This window comes from Struthio camelus, chromosome 6 (assembly GCF_040807025.1).
Source record: "Struthio camelus isolate bStrCam1 chromosome 6, bStrCam1.hap1, whole genome shotgun sequence".
Classification (NCBI taxonomy): Eukaryota; Metazoa; Chordata; class Aves; order Struthioniformes; family Struthionidae; genus Struthio; species Struthio camelus.
In genome coordinates this window covers 10,571,707-10,586,790 of record NC_090947.1, presented here as the reverse complement: position 1 = coordinate 10,586,790, position 15,084 = coordinate 10,571,707, and the positions used below count along the sequence as shown (strand labels likewise).

Below are 15,084 nucleotides of genomic sequence, written 5' to 3'. Positions count from 1 at the left end.
GGTGCAAGCTGAATTTAAAGCTATACTTTTAAAATATATGGTAACATACTGGAGGGTTAGAATAAAAACAACCAAGAAATTACTAAAGAAATCTTAGTAAGAGTGAGAGTGAGCAGCTTAACTATATTTATTATGCAGGTGTATTTACCTGAGAGATTGGGTCAAATATTCAGCTGTTATAATCACTGTTTCAGTTTACATCTGCAAATATTCTGGCCAGTTGCGTATAAGCAGTAATGGTAAATCAAGATGAAGGTAATTGTGCAAATTTGTAGCTGTTTCAGGTATTAGGCATGCTTTTAGAATACAGTAAAATAAAGCAGCACTATAGGAGGAAAAAAGATATTTTAAGGAGAAATTTATTTAAGAACAAATAGGTCCTTTAAAATTATTTTAAGCTGTCCCGATAATAATAATAAAGTTATTAAAAAAAAAAAAATCTCATCTAGGTGAAGTAGTTCTATAGTTGATCTAGAGAGCTGATACTAATATCCCTCAAACAGAACTTTTATCCTTCTCTGTGAACATAACTCCTTTAGTTACCCTTAAAATACACCACAGTAAGGTGTGATTCTGTCTTTAGGCAGCGTGTTTCAGGAAGACATTTGGTTCGCAGATTTCAGCAAGCAGAAAAGTAAGATTCAATTGCAATATGCAGATCCAATCCAGATTAAAATGTTCAATACCTCAGCATTGAGAGAACTATGGTAGAAGGGTAGATTTGTGTTTGAGATAAGGACCAAGTGTAAATCTCACATTTGAACCAGTGAGAGTACATCAAGCTCACAGAGGTCAGTGTTGTTTGTCTTCAGGGAATTGGTTTGAGTTCAGGCTTTGTTTCTTAGTCATATCTGTACCTGGGTTTGTATTGTTCTGATTTTACCTGCCTGTAAGTCGTCTTTTCAGTTTAGCAAGGCGTCGAAAAGATTCTAAAATCAATAGCTGATACCTGCAGCCTACCTTTTAGATCCCAATAATCAGCTGGCAGCGTAAGACTTGCTGTGATATAAACCTGCTTCCACTGAACCTAAGAAAAACTTTGTTATTAAAGGATGAAGCACTTCTTAACTTACTGATTTTTAGGCTTTTCCTTTGATACTGAAATGACATTTATTCCTCTCAGTTGTTCAAAACCTACACCTATTTGGCTTCCTTTGTTCTCTTTCAGGGGATAGGAGAGGCAGGACTGTTCTTGGGATGCTCTGTGTTCTTTGCTTTGAGAGATGCAGTGACTAGTGTGAGGAATGAAAGAGGATTACAAAAGACCTTCACACTGAACAGCCCTCTGACCCCTGAGCAAATACGAGCAGCCTGTGCAGATGACTTTACTGAGATGGTAATAAGAAGGTGAGGGAAGGATCTGTTTAAGTATCTCTGGGGAGACAGCTCATTCCTTTTGGGACTCTTACTTTATAATGTAATGATCGTCATGCTTTGTAGACAGCAGTATCATGCTGCCCGCTCCTTGAAATTGAAATGTCTGGTAACAAGTCTCACTTGCACAAGCTATTCTAGCAAATGGCATTCAAGCATTGCATTAGAATCTCCCTCATTTTGTATAATCTATGCTTTCCTTGAAACTTCGATCATTTTTACAGTCTGCTTTCTTCCTGAAGCCTCGTCCTTTTCTCCTGCGGGTCAAATCCCAGAGAGATTTAAATAACTCCTATTAGCAGCATGCAATGGATACTAGATTAGCCTCCAAGCAGTTTCAACTGCCTCATTCTGGTACTCATTGCTATGCCCACAATACTCCTTGGGAGAAAAATAATGAATTCAAAACTAACGAAAGGATACAGAAAAAAAACAAATGAGCCAATATACTTGTAATAATGGTCATCTTCCTGATTCCCTGTTTTCTGCTACTGTTCGCTGTAGCCACATTCCCACTGCTATTGCCATTTTTTCTGTGTAGGTATTGATTTAGTCCATAAAACCCATGAAGCAAGGTTCTCGGCAGTAACATACATCCATGCTGTGCCCTCGACCTCTGTTGAGGTTCTGCTGTAGAAACTCTTGGGTTCTCACTTACAGATTGCTCCTAGTAGCTAGTATTTCTGTGGTGGGGAGTCATTGGACCCCAAATCAGTAGCTCTGTGGAGTTCAGTTCTCATTGCAGGAGCTTGCTGGAGGTAAGATCCACCAACGCAGAGACCATACTTCTCCATCCATGTTCAGCCCTCATCCCAGTTGTCACTGACCTTCCTTGTAGCCACCTCCTGTGGGTACTTCCCATCTATCTCCTGCAAAACACTCTACTGAGTGACTTCAGAATGCCTTGGAGGCATATAGTAGGGACAGTGTTGGGAGCTAGTCAAATAGTAATAAGAAGTCACTCTTTTAATTTTTTGTTATTTCTTTTAGATGATGAACAATGGATCTGCCCCTCCACTTCTTGGGCCATTTCTGTGTGAACGCCAAACCATAGAGTGCACGACATCTGAATAGAATGCAATGGAAAGTACTAATTTACTGCCTCAATACACACTAATCAACATGCAGATAAAAATAATATTTTCTCATTTTCAGAAATATATGCTCCAGCTACAAAGAAATGCATATGACATCTTCTATCCTTTATCCTCGTTCTCCCTTAATAGTCTTCCCCCTCTCTCATTACAGTACTTTAAAGTTACTGTATTTAATTACTAGAAACATACCTGCATTTGAAGCATATGTAGTCCACAAGAAGGATCTGCTGAATAGCTTTCTTGCACAGCAGCCCCAGAAAGATCAACTCAAATGCAATTGTGGGAGAAGAAGGTTAGGATGAATTATCAAGGTATGTTAGATGCCTTACTGCTATTTGTCAGGCTTTAACAACTTGATATGATATTTGATTTTTGAAAGGCTTCAGCTAATTTAGATTTTAGTCTTGCAGCGGAGTGTCTGTGCAAAGATCTTTGTCTGTTGAAGAATTAGAACCCTGTTCATTGGATTCAGTCCCTTTTCGGTTACAAAGGTGATGCAATAATTTGTGGTAAAGCTGCTCTATATTCTTTTGGCACAGACATCTTTGTGATAATAACATGTAAGACATGAGTTCTGATTTTCTTTCGCTATGCCAGGAAAATTGCTGTGGCTGACCTGTGTAAACAGAAGATGAATTTATCCCAAAAGCTGCAAGAGTTACTTTGCTCTTGTTTCCCTTGGAGGATTTCTTTTTCTCGCAGAATTAGCCCAGAGCCTCTGAACTTTAATGGAAACACTTGCACAGAGTTCAGTGTGCTTTGAAAAGGAGCCTGGATGAAACTGTCTGTGGAAAGGATTCTTAAGCAGTGCTGTTGTGCACTGGTTAAACCTGTACTCAGGACTATATTGAGCCATGGACGTAGAGTTGAGAGCCCTTCTCTTACTCTTGAAAACTCCTGTGATAAAGCAGATGTATAAAACATAATAAGATCAAAAGATGATTTCGCAAAGATCAGATATCTGATCTTGCCCAGGGTGCAATAGGATTAGAACTGCGCCCAAGAAGTAGTAGCTGGAGAAAATAGGAAAAGATGAAGCAGCACTATATTAAATGGTAACAGAAATCAAGGTGTTAATAAATTTGATGTATCATATATTTGCAACCTAAATAAGACCAAGAAATTACATAGAATATACCAAGTTAATATATTATGAAAGCTCCAGTCACAGCATTCGTATTTCAGTATCTAAATCCACAATACTGAACTAAGAACTTCAGCCTTTCCTATTCTTGAAATGCAAAGCTGAAGTTACATTTCTGAACACATATGTGCATGTGCGCGTGCACACACACACAGAGCTCCGTGTTTTTTTTGGATTTGAGGCTTTGATTTGGGATACATCCTAACACTGAAAAACAATCTTTTTTATTTTGTTGATGAGACTACAGTAGTTACCCGAAGCAGCACCTTAATAATTGTAGCAGTTCTTTGATAGGAACATAGAACTGGGAAAATGGATAATTTGTATGTTCTGTGTGTGGTTTCAGTGAGCCTGCATCAGTCATTCCTTGCTGAGCACGATGACTGCCCTTCCAATTTCTCACAGGTCAGATTTCTCCAGAGCCATAAAGACTGCCATTTGTAATGAAAATAAATGTCTCTAACTAGTTTGTTTTACATGTCAGCCTGCAGTTTCTTAGTATTTCATTGCTCCTCAGTTTCCCACAGACTATTTCCTCTTCTTGCCTTCCATCCCTGTTTTTGTAAGTTGATACTGAATCTGTGACAGAAATCAAGTTAATGGGTCAACCTGTTTCTGTATTGGCTATTAAGAGACAGTGTCTTTCAATTTGTTTGTGTCTCTGTAACCTCTGTAAGTGAGCGAAATTCAGGTACTTAGACATAGGTATCTAGTACGATTTTAGATGTCATAGGATAGACAAGAGGGACATCTGCCTCTTGGCAGGTACGACATAGCAACTGGAGGCCAAGCAGGATGTACTAGGATATCTAAAGTGGCACTAGAACCCTAGTTTAGGCGATTGAAGCCCCCAGTGGTTGTTCTTTCTCTTCACTTTGCTTGTATATCTTTAGCTTTTATATATTGTAGGAAACTAAAAAAACCCATTTAAATATGAATGCTGCTGCCCTAGTTAGACTTTTGGATTTGAAAGTTTTTGTCTTAGTTTCACTGTGGGCTTGTTAGTGAAGGGCCACTCACAAATCCCGCATGTCAATAAGAGCCCCAAACCATGGGCAAATCCTGGGATATGCTGAAGCAGGTAGCATATAGGGTTAATGAAACTGGAGGAGGGTGCTTTGTGGCTCTCCTGTATACCTTTCATCAGCATAGGTGCTGCTAAGTTCCAGAGAACTTAACTCTTGCACCGATCCTAGCATGATCCCTGTCCCTCCCCCTCTCTCTACCTGCAGTGCTGAGGTATTTGCACTCTTGTGATTCATTGTATGCTGGAACTGCACTTTGCTTTTTGCAGATCACGTGCCTGTTTTACAGTATTTCTAAGCTATTACTGACAAATATTCCTCCCACCTCATTTCCAAGTGTTACTGTTACCTGATTGTCTCAGTAAAATCTATACATGTACCGAATATGGGTTGTTGGGGTTTTTTGGACTCAAACATATCAAGTTCTCTCCTGGCTTTTAGGTATTTAGAAAAAACTGCATGGAAGCTGGAATTATCCGCAGTTAAACATCCTGATATATGACACTGTGGCTACATGAGATATTATGAAATAAAATTGGAATTGACAAGTAGTAAAGAGTTTTTTTGGTTGTTGTTGTTACATTTTGAATGTTGTTAGAAATGTACAGGCTCAAGGGGCTAGATAAGCAGAAGGTTTAAGGCTCCACAGGCGCTAGCACATTGAGTAGCTATTGACACATTCATGTGCACTGCACAGAAACGCCCACACTTAAAATGGTGGAGAACTTTGCCTACTAGTTTTCTTGCTAAAATAAGTGTTTATGTAACTACCCACCCTCAGCACTCCTGTTGTCTGTTTAGGGAAGCTTAAACTCCTAATGTAAGTACTGGGTTCTGATCTGGAAGGCCTGGTACTCTGAAAATTAGATATTGGACTGCCAAAGTCCAGTACTGGATCTGGTTCTTTCTCTTCTCAGGCCTCTGAACCTGCATTGTTTTGCCTACAATGTGTGGATGTATACTGTCATGGACAGTACAGCAGTACCATGGTTGGCAGGATGTGTTACGGCTTTTGCCTGCAAAACTTAGTGGCTGAAGTCTCTTCACAACTTGCATTTTGGTAGGCCTTAGGCATACATTAGAGGCTAAAACACAAAAGAAGCAGCATAGCTGTGGAGAATCATTTTCTTTCCTTCTAAGGGGGAGCGATAAAATATGTGGGATTGACTACTTCATCTTGCAAACCTAGACTTGCTCACTCATTAAATGAAGTAAAGAGACCTTTGTTGTAATGTATAAAAATGGTAAGTGAAACAAAGACATATTTGTATAAAAATGACCTTTGAAAGTCATGCACATAAATCCACTTTTAAATAAAAAAGGCCAGCTGTAATAAAGCATTTTGGAACCAATCACCTTGTTTTCTGGATCCAAATCCAGAATAATGGATAAGAATTTAGAATCCCAAACCAGTATTTGAGATTCCAGTTCCTACATATCTAGCACATCTAGAGAGTGGTCATTTCCTGACAGCATCCAGAGCAGCCAGGCTGTTGAGCTAGCAGGGCATAGAGATAACCAGTAGGAAATTTTAAATGTATATATAGTAGCAGTCTTAATGCTATTAAAACTTTGGTCACTCTGCAGGAAAAAATCTAGATCATTCAGATTAGTGAAAGGCTAAAATGAGAAGCATGGCTCCACAGTTCAGCATTTGACACCCCACAAAACTGGATATTGTTGTACATCCTGGGTTCTAGCTTCGGGCATTCCTACGTGTTCTATATTCATCAGTTACTGAATAATATACAAAAACAGGCCTGAGAGTTGTAGTTTAAACCTATAAGTCTGCCATCATAGGTAAGTGACTTATGTTACAGAAGTAAGCTTTCTGACTCTCCTAATGAATTCCAGATCACTTGCTGCATAAGAGGCACTGGGTGGTGTGGAAAGTACTCCTGTTTCACTTAGCTCATTGCCTGGTATGTTGGGTACCAAATCAACATGAAGATGATTAGGGTTTGAATTCTTCCTCTGAGGGGCGATTGAAGTGCATGTTCTGAAATTTACACTTTGATATAAAAGTGGGAAGTGACATCGTTACTACTTTTAATTACAGTAGCCATCACTGGATTTTGTGGAGATGACAACCCTGACAGTGCAGGCTTGGCATGCTCAGAGTACTCCTACTGGGCTGGGTTCCTCAGGGGACTTAGCAGAGGCACCCTCATTTCTAGCATAGCAGTTCTGAGCTGTTGAGGCTGGGTCAGTTCTGGGCAGGCACCAGACAGACATCTACATTAGTTGAGCTAATTCTTTCCAGATTATTTCAGCTCACCAGAGAAGAGTTGGAGCAGTGTGTAGGAGTAGAAAGATTGGTGCATTACTATGTGAAAGTACATTAATTGTTGAGTAACTGCATATGCTAACACTGGCTCTTCCCTGTTTACATCATTTGATGCTTAGTCTGAAAATAAATTCTGCGAGGTACAAAGCAAACTCAGTTGACCTTTAGGAGCATATAGCATTTCATTACTTTCCCAGTGGTATGCAATACTTTATTTTTTCAGATTTTAGTACAACAGCATGGCTTACCCCCTACAATCAGATGAGCTTATCTTTTTTGTGAGTGGCAGGAAGGTAAGTTTTTTAAGTGCATTGTGTTTGAAGGGCACTGCTTTAATGGTTACTGTTTATAGTCAAAACAGGAAAGCTGTTATTCTGGAGCAGCAATTCATTCATGGATAATCATCTCTTGCCTGGGATCTTCCTGACAGCATCCTCAACTTTCTACCAAATTGGACTCGTGGATTATTCCTAACTTTACGCTGTGTCTTTACTGTGAATAGGAATATTGGGTTGCTTTATGGTTTCAGTTCGAGTCAAAGAATTTTAAACTTGTCTTAGGATTTTCCATTGAAATTGAATCATAAATGAAATTTCTTTTGAAAGCTTTAGAACTTCCATTGAAATGAATCACAGTTAAGCGTTAAATTCTCTGAAATTTCAAAATCTTAGCTCTGTGTAACTTAACATAAAGGGGCATACATTGGCTCAGTATTTTCTAGGTGCACATAAAGATCAAAAGTTTTTGCATAGCCTCAATAACTTTATGTTATCCTTCATGTCACAGAATTTTTAGAATTATCATTAGTTTTGCTATTTACTAAAATCTCATACTAACGTGCTTCTGAACTCAATGTAGTGAGAGTAATTAGGTCACTAGTAAAAGAATAAGCTGAAAATAAAATTAACGACTTTTTTCTGTTCTTGATGCCAAAACCTCACATTTCATTTTCTAAGACATTTTGTCACCTTTTGTTTCTTTCCAGGTCAAGTGAATAAGAATTCCTATTAACAAACATATCACCTAAAATATATTATAAGCTGAAATGGAGTTTTATTTCTCTCTTAAAAGAAAGTACTTGAGATGTATTTTTCTAGAGCTGTTTTCTAGTTTTTTAATTTTTTTTATATTTTAGAGTGAGTGTACTGGCTTTTTTTTAAACCTGATTCTAGGTGAATTAAGGAAAAAGTGGTTCAGTTCTTTTGTCTGTTGTATTTTACCTGTCATTACATACCGGCTGTGCTTAAAGACACACTCTGAAAAAAGGTTCAAGTCAAATGATGCTATTTTATATTTTCTAAAGCAGTATCACGTACTACTGATGTTATTTAACTGATAGAAAAACGTGCTCCCAAATAGCCAATATTATTGCCACCCCTTCATTTTAGGTGAAGATACTCCGAAGCTCTGAACTTCTTCTGCAATGTGGTTTGTTCCTTCCTGTGGAAAAACTGAGATTTTACTGTAGTTCTATTGATCTCTCAATACCACAGAACAACCTGCAGTTGTTTCACTCTGCAATTCTAAACAAATTCCTGAACTTGTTCATATTTTCTTATGTCTAAATTATATGTCTGTGAGTAAGTTGCAGCACAGTGCTGGTACAGCAGAACTCTTCAGGAAGCCTAAAATTCGATCGATTTTCATTCTGCTGTAATGGGCCCTAATACGTTTTCAAAGTTGTGTTATCTTGTCTCCAGCATGTTGCTGTACCATCAGTAAGCCTCAACACTGATTTCAAGGAGAAGTCAGTGTTGGGGAGATAAAAATACATGGAGTTTTCACACAAACATGATTTTGAAACTAAAGGTCTGGTTTTATGTGACATTTTTGGTTCACGCTGATATGAATCAGTAAAGGATCTAGCCCAAAGACTCTCTTCTTTTTGTACCCTGTCCTCACTTAGCTTCCTTTCTCTTTCAGTTCTCTGAATAAACCATTATTTCTGTTACTTTAAAAGAACGTATTTGCCCAATACTGCCTGGCCTGTTCATTTATTTATTTGCAAATTGTGAATAAGTGACAGGTTCCTGATGCTGTACAAGCACACCACATATTAATCCACAATCACAGCATTTCAACAGCACAGTTAATCCTCATGGGGAGGTTATATTAGCTCCCTCTCTAACCCATAATCTCTCTTTTCATCTTCTATTGTAGGTAACAGAGAGGCAGGCAGATTCTGAAGAATTGTTGCTGTTTTATCTAAGAAAGAGGCATATCCTTTTTTGAGTTTTGCCTGAGTTAATGTAATTCTGTAAATTACTATAATTGAGAATTTTTTTTTCATTTTTCTTTGGGAATTGAGGTAAACAGAACAGTAAGTAGAAGTAAGACAACTCACCTTGTATTTGTTCTTGGCAGGGCAATACAGTGCTGTATGTGCTGGCTATATGTGCATGAGTATAAGTCTTCTAAACCCTGCCCAAATGCTTCTTTACAGCTCTTCAAACCATTTAAAAACCTTCCAGTGCATTTATGATAAATATAGTAATTAAATCAATGAGGAACTATTCCCGTATTAAATCATTTATTTAGACTGCAGTCCCTCAAAAATTTCTACATAAGCTTATCTTTATTTTTTGTCAGTTGAGACTGTTCAAGGGGCAGGCTCCTAACTTGTGTGACAGCTCTACTGCCTTCAGTGGCAACTGTCTCAGCTAAGAATTAGTCATGCAGATTATAAAGCTAAGCAAGTGTGTTTAGCTTTGCAGCTGAGAGCCTTCCATGGTGGAGGAAAAACAATATTAAAGGTGAGGATTAAGTGGGGAAGGGCTGTAGTGGAAATACTTTATTAGCTGCAGTAGTGCTTGCATTGTCCAAGTATTCAGTAGAATAATAAGCATCTCTTTAACAGTAAAGCACTGGATGATTAAGTTACATATTGATTACTACTGGGAACGCACAAGCGGATAAAAATTGCACTGAATTTAGGGGAACCTAGAAACATGATGGAAGACATGATCTAGTACATACAAGCAAAATGGATCTGAATGCACACACCCAGTTGGAAGAGTAATGGGTGTAAGTATCATTCTGAAATGGAGCTAAAATGAAAGGAGACAGCAGATTCTACCAGACTGTTACACACTGCAACACCAGAAGGAGGAGGAGATTGTGACTTGAGGGTGGAACTTTTATATGCAGGCACCTAATGGAAGGAGTCCTTCTGTATACAACTTAAGTGCGTGCGCCTGGATATTGTGTTCCGTACTGGGTACCACCATTACTGTACTCTTTGGACGTTCAGGAGTCAGCAGTGGAAACATACTGAGGTCTGCTGCAACTGCTTTAAGTAGTCACATATAAAGATCAGGAAGGTATTATGAGTAAAGCTAATAAGAGCACCTGTTGCTGTGTTTGTTCAACACATTCCACCACAGGATCCTGATTTCAGTTTCTTGGGACTTTTCCAAATGCTAACTATAGCAACTGAAAACCTCTGTGCTGGAAGTCTGCCTCACACTCGTTTCTCTCTCTGTTCTTATCTTTCTCATCTCTGAGCTCTCTCTCCATCTGTCCTATACCCATTTTCTTTTCTCTGGAGCTATTTGGTCAGAAGATCCCTTCATTTCTGCACATGCACATAAAACAAGGGAGACTTGGAAGAATATCAAGAAAAAATAACTTTTGAATGTTGACAATTTTTTTTTTCTTTAACTGTTTCCCTTCCAGTCCATCTTTCAGGGACAAAATATGGCTGTGGAGTAGGAGGCTGTGGTGCCTGCACTGTGATGATATCCACATATGACCCCGTTGCCAAGCAGATAGGGCATCCTCAGGCTGATATTTGGAAACAGTAATTTACTGTTTTAAGAAAATTCGTATTCACTGGGAAATAATGGTTCTTTCCATTTATATAGATTTTTAGGCAATGTGGTACCTATTTAAAAGCCTTACATATAGCCTTCCTCTACAAAGGAAATCACAAAGTTGGCCTCACTATCCTACAGTAACAGATTTAGATCTCCTCTCTCTAATCTTTGCAAAAATAAAACTTTATAGAGAGCTGATGTTTTAAAATTGGGATGTTTATGATTTGAGATTTCTGCAGCCCTTTTGTGCTTTGTTTGAGGATCTGTTACTGTCAATAAGTCTTCACTAGATGTTTCACAAAATCATTGATGAAATTCCCATGGACTTGAGCAATAAACACGTTGCACTGTAATTGTACGATTTTGCACATGGCAAAACCTAGAATTCTGCTTTCTCTCCCTGGCTCTAGAAACTTTGTTCCTTTAGTAATGCTGTGCCTGACTTTGTCAGGTCTGACTATAGACTTTATATTTTAATAAAATAAGTGATACTATATATTTTTTTAAATTAAAATTAATTTAAAGCTTATTGCTTAATGCCTATAAAGAAGTACCAGCTGTAGGAACAGGATGCATACTCTTATGGTCAAAGTGCAGCATTCTGTATGCTTGCATCTCCTTTTCCCATTCTCTTTTTGTTCAATCTGAGCATTTATAGATTAGATGGTGTATATACCCTTTGTTTCCTCCTCCATCGTCCCACATGTAAAAGCTATTTAACAGCACTGTTCTCCTTTATACCTCAAAGACATCATCCTGCCAACTCCTGCCTGCTCCCCATCTGCTCACTGCATGGTGCTGCTGTCACCGCTGTGGAAGGGGTTGGAAGCCCAAAACCCAGGATTCATTCAATTCAGGTGAGAGCACGCTGGACTGTGTAGTGCAGAGAGCTAATGGGATTTTCCTGTCCTGTATCTATAATGAAGCTGAGATCTGTGAGAATGTGCAGTGAGTCTGTGCAATGAGGAGTCTCTGAAGGGATTCTAGGAACTCTGAATTTTGCTTACTTTTTGGACAAATGTAGAACAAGTGTTATTAGGAATTGTCATAGCAGTTATTGGATAGTGCTTGGCCTTGTAGTGGTACAGAACTGGGAATATGGAGCACGGAAGGAATTTCTTCCAATATACTGCCATGCAGGGAGCATATCACGAGCTCCCACAACACAGGGATATCCCTCCCTATGCCATATCGGATGCCAGCTTTCAGAGGTAGTAGGGAAAAAGAAAGAGCCTCAGTCTATTTTGTTTGGTGCACCCGCATGAGATCTGGCCAGCTCATTGAGGACAACCTGTTGCATTTGTTGCAGTAAGGGATGAGTGATTTCAGGTGGCAACTAGATTGTCAGATATTAAATTAGACCCACATTTTCCATGTGCCAGAGACTTCCCTTGAATTAGATCAGCTTTGTACTTCCCCAGTTGTGGTTTGTTCCTGAGAAACCTGTCTGACCACATAAATTTAAATACATTTTCTAAACATCTTCTCTTTTCTGAATGCTATTTTTAAAGAGCCTTGACTATGGAACTAGTCTGCTCTGATGCTCTGGTCGATGAGATGTTCTGTTTTCTGGCCTTCATGGTTAGAAATACTTACAGTATGGGTGGATATCTAAACAGAAAATTGGGCTTTATTCTGTTCACACATCAAGGAATTAGAGCCATGAAGGTGTAACTAGGAGGCAGTATTGTCCTTCAGGTGACCACCTTCAGTATTTTTCTCATAAATGGTAATGATGGGATAGCCAAAATGCTGCTACTGACATAGAGCCTGTAGGTGACATACCTGAAGATGACTGTTCAGCCAGTCAAGGAATCTGGACATCTTGTTCTGTTTTTTTCTAGGAAAGGCTGGCCAAATGCCATGGCTCCCAGTGTGGCTTCTGCACCCCTGGAATGGTGATGTCCTTTTATGCTTTACTGAGAAACCATCTGGAACCTTCCATGGAGCAGATAATTTCTGCTCTGGATGGTAGGTTTCAGACAGTAAATTTTAAGAAGTATAATAAAGGGATAAATGTTTGATTGCTAAGATCATGATTTGACTCGAAGAGCAGTAGGTGGTATTTTGTCATAGCCATGGTGTCTAAGGACACCTCAAAGCCGTAAAAAGGTGGTTCACACTGGAGACTTTAGATGGGACGCTCCGTGGCATCTAGCGCTGGCTAAATATTTCTGAAAATCCTTGCATTTAGTCCAGACTGTTTTCATATCCGTCCTACACATATCCATCCAGTTCTGAGCTCCCCGGTATAAGAGAGACATGGAGCTCCTGGAGCGAGTCCGGCAAAGGGCTACTAAGATGATGAAGGAACTGGAGCATCTTTCATATGAGGAAAGACTGAGAGAGCTGGGACTGTTCAGCCTGGAGAAGAGAAGAGTGAGGGGGGATCTGATCAATGTGTATAAGCATCTGAAGGGAGGGTGTCAAGAGGATGGGGCCAGACTCTTCTCAGTGGTGCCCAGCGACAGGACAAGAGGCAACGGGCATAAACTGCAACACAGGAAGTTCCATCTGAACATGAGGAAGAACTTCTTTCCGGTGAGGGTGACAGAGCACTGGAACAGGTTGCCCAGAGAGCTTGTGAGGTCTTCATCCCTGGAGATATTCAAAAGCCATCTGGACATGGTCCTGGGCAACGTTGTACAAACACGGTAGGTGACCGTGTTTGAGCAGGGGGGTTGAACTTGATGATCTCCAGAGGTCCATCCCAACCTTGGCCATTCTGTGATTCTGTGATACACCGGCAGCCTCGATGTAATGCAATATGAATTAAGTGTTACAATGAATATAATGGAAAAAGCAGGCTCTTTCTACCTGCAGTGTAAGTACTCACCCATCAACAGTGTGAAGTTGCTGATACAGGTTTTAACAGATAGTTGCAGGAGAAATAGATTACATGGTATTTTAGCCCATTAAAACATTGATTGCTCTTCAAGAAAGATTTATTTTACCTCAATAAGTGAAGAAGTTTCAAATCACTTTCTAGCTCGAAGTTTCCTAACACTCTGATAGCTCCCAAAATAATTGACGCCACCACCCAGCAAATTTTGACTTAATGAAAGAAATGCCAGAAAACGCCGGTAGGGACTTTACTACTGCTATTAGTTGTACACAAAAAAACATGATAGTGATGGATGGCAGTAGCTTTTTGATTACATTATAAAACCTAAAGACTGCAGTAGTAGTAGTGGCTGTGGTGGTGGTAGTCATAGTCGTATTAATTACGGTATTTACTCTAAGATGCTTTTCATCATTTTATTTTTGACATACATTTTGACAAAATCATAAAAATAATTCAAAATATTATAAATAGGCTTTAAATACCTTTTAATAATACCTTTTAAATACCTAATAATACCTTTTAATCATACATCAAAATTACTATTAAAGGACTATTTCACATTTTTACAGATGTGTTTTTGCCTGTTGGAGAGCTGGGACACAAATTTCAGCATGTCGTGTCTATGGGTTGATCCCAAACCGTTTCTAATTATGCTGGTGCTCCCAGATGTTATCCTGGTTTCTTATGACTCATTATCATGTGATTTATTTCAGGTAATTTGTGCCGCTGCACAGGATATAGACCAATTATAGACAGCTACACATCTTTTGCTGGGGTAAGTCAGTGTTTCCAAACATGTTTCCTTTTTCGAGACAGTTGGTTATGCATGAAAAGGCCGAATCTTCTACCTGGAATCTGGCTTCATTTGAAAATTCTTTTTTGGCTGAGGCTTTGGAAAATCTGGCTGTTTACCTCTTTTGGTTTTCAAACGTGCTGGGCACTTAGAGCTGCCACTGACTTTAGGTTTACATGTCTCGCAATGCACTTAAGAATGCTTTGCATCAGCTCCGATGGCTTGATCCAGGTGCCACTGAAGTAATTTCAAGTTTTTCCATTTAGTTTATTGATAAAGGTATACAGGGATACAGAAAAGGAACTCAGTCCTAGGGGCCCCTTGGTTTAAGGGGTCTCCTGGACCAACTTCAATTGGCAGAACAAATCTGCTTTGGGAAAGGAAGAATCAAAAGGGCAGTTTACAAATAAATCACAAAGTGGCCTTGTTGTTTTTATAGAATAGTATATGATTTCTTTAGGAGCCAAAGTGTTGCCAGCTTAGAGGAACTGGACAGCGTTGCTTGGATCAGGAAGAACGTGTGTATTCATTCATCTTCTACAGGAGGTCAGGTAAGATGCTTTGGAATGTTTTTCATTATTTCCTCTTTGCACACTATAAAGTTAGTAGGAAAGGGCTATCTTGAACTATGGCAGCAGCTGCTTTTCTGTCCTTGGGCAATTAGCCCAGACTGAACTGCGTGCTCTGGGTGCTACAGAAAACTA

At 39.2% G+C, this 15,084-nt stretch overlaps 1 protein-coding gene and 1 pseudogene across 3 annotated transcripts in view; both read left to right on the top strand.

Annotated features, from left to right (window-relative positions):
- Window positions 1-5,198, top strand: part of AOX1 (aldehyde oxidase 1) — a 46,758-nt gene extending 41,560 nt beyond the window's left edge. For all 3 annotated transcript variants that reach the window (XM_068948191.1, XM_009684282.2, XM_068948192.1), the window contains 2 exons: window positions 1,169-1,347; window positions 2,365-5,198. In XM_068948191.1, coding sequence (XP_068804292.1) covers window positions 1,169-1,347; window positions 2,365-2,368 — 183 coding nt within the window. In that variant the 3' untranslated portion in view covers window positions 2,369-5,198. The remainder of the gene's footprint in view (window positions 1-1,168; window positions 1,348-2,364) is intronic.
- Window positions 4,645-15,084, top strand: part of LOC104150187 (aldehyde oxidase 2-like) — a 33,260-nt pseudogene continuing 22,820 nt past the window's right edge.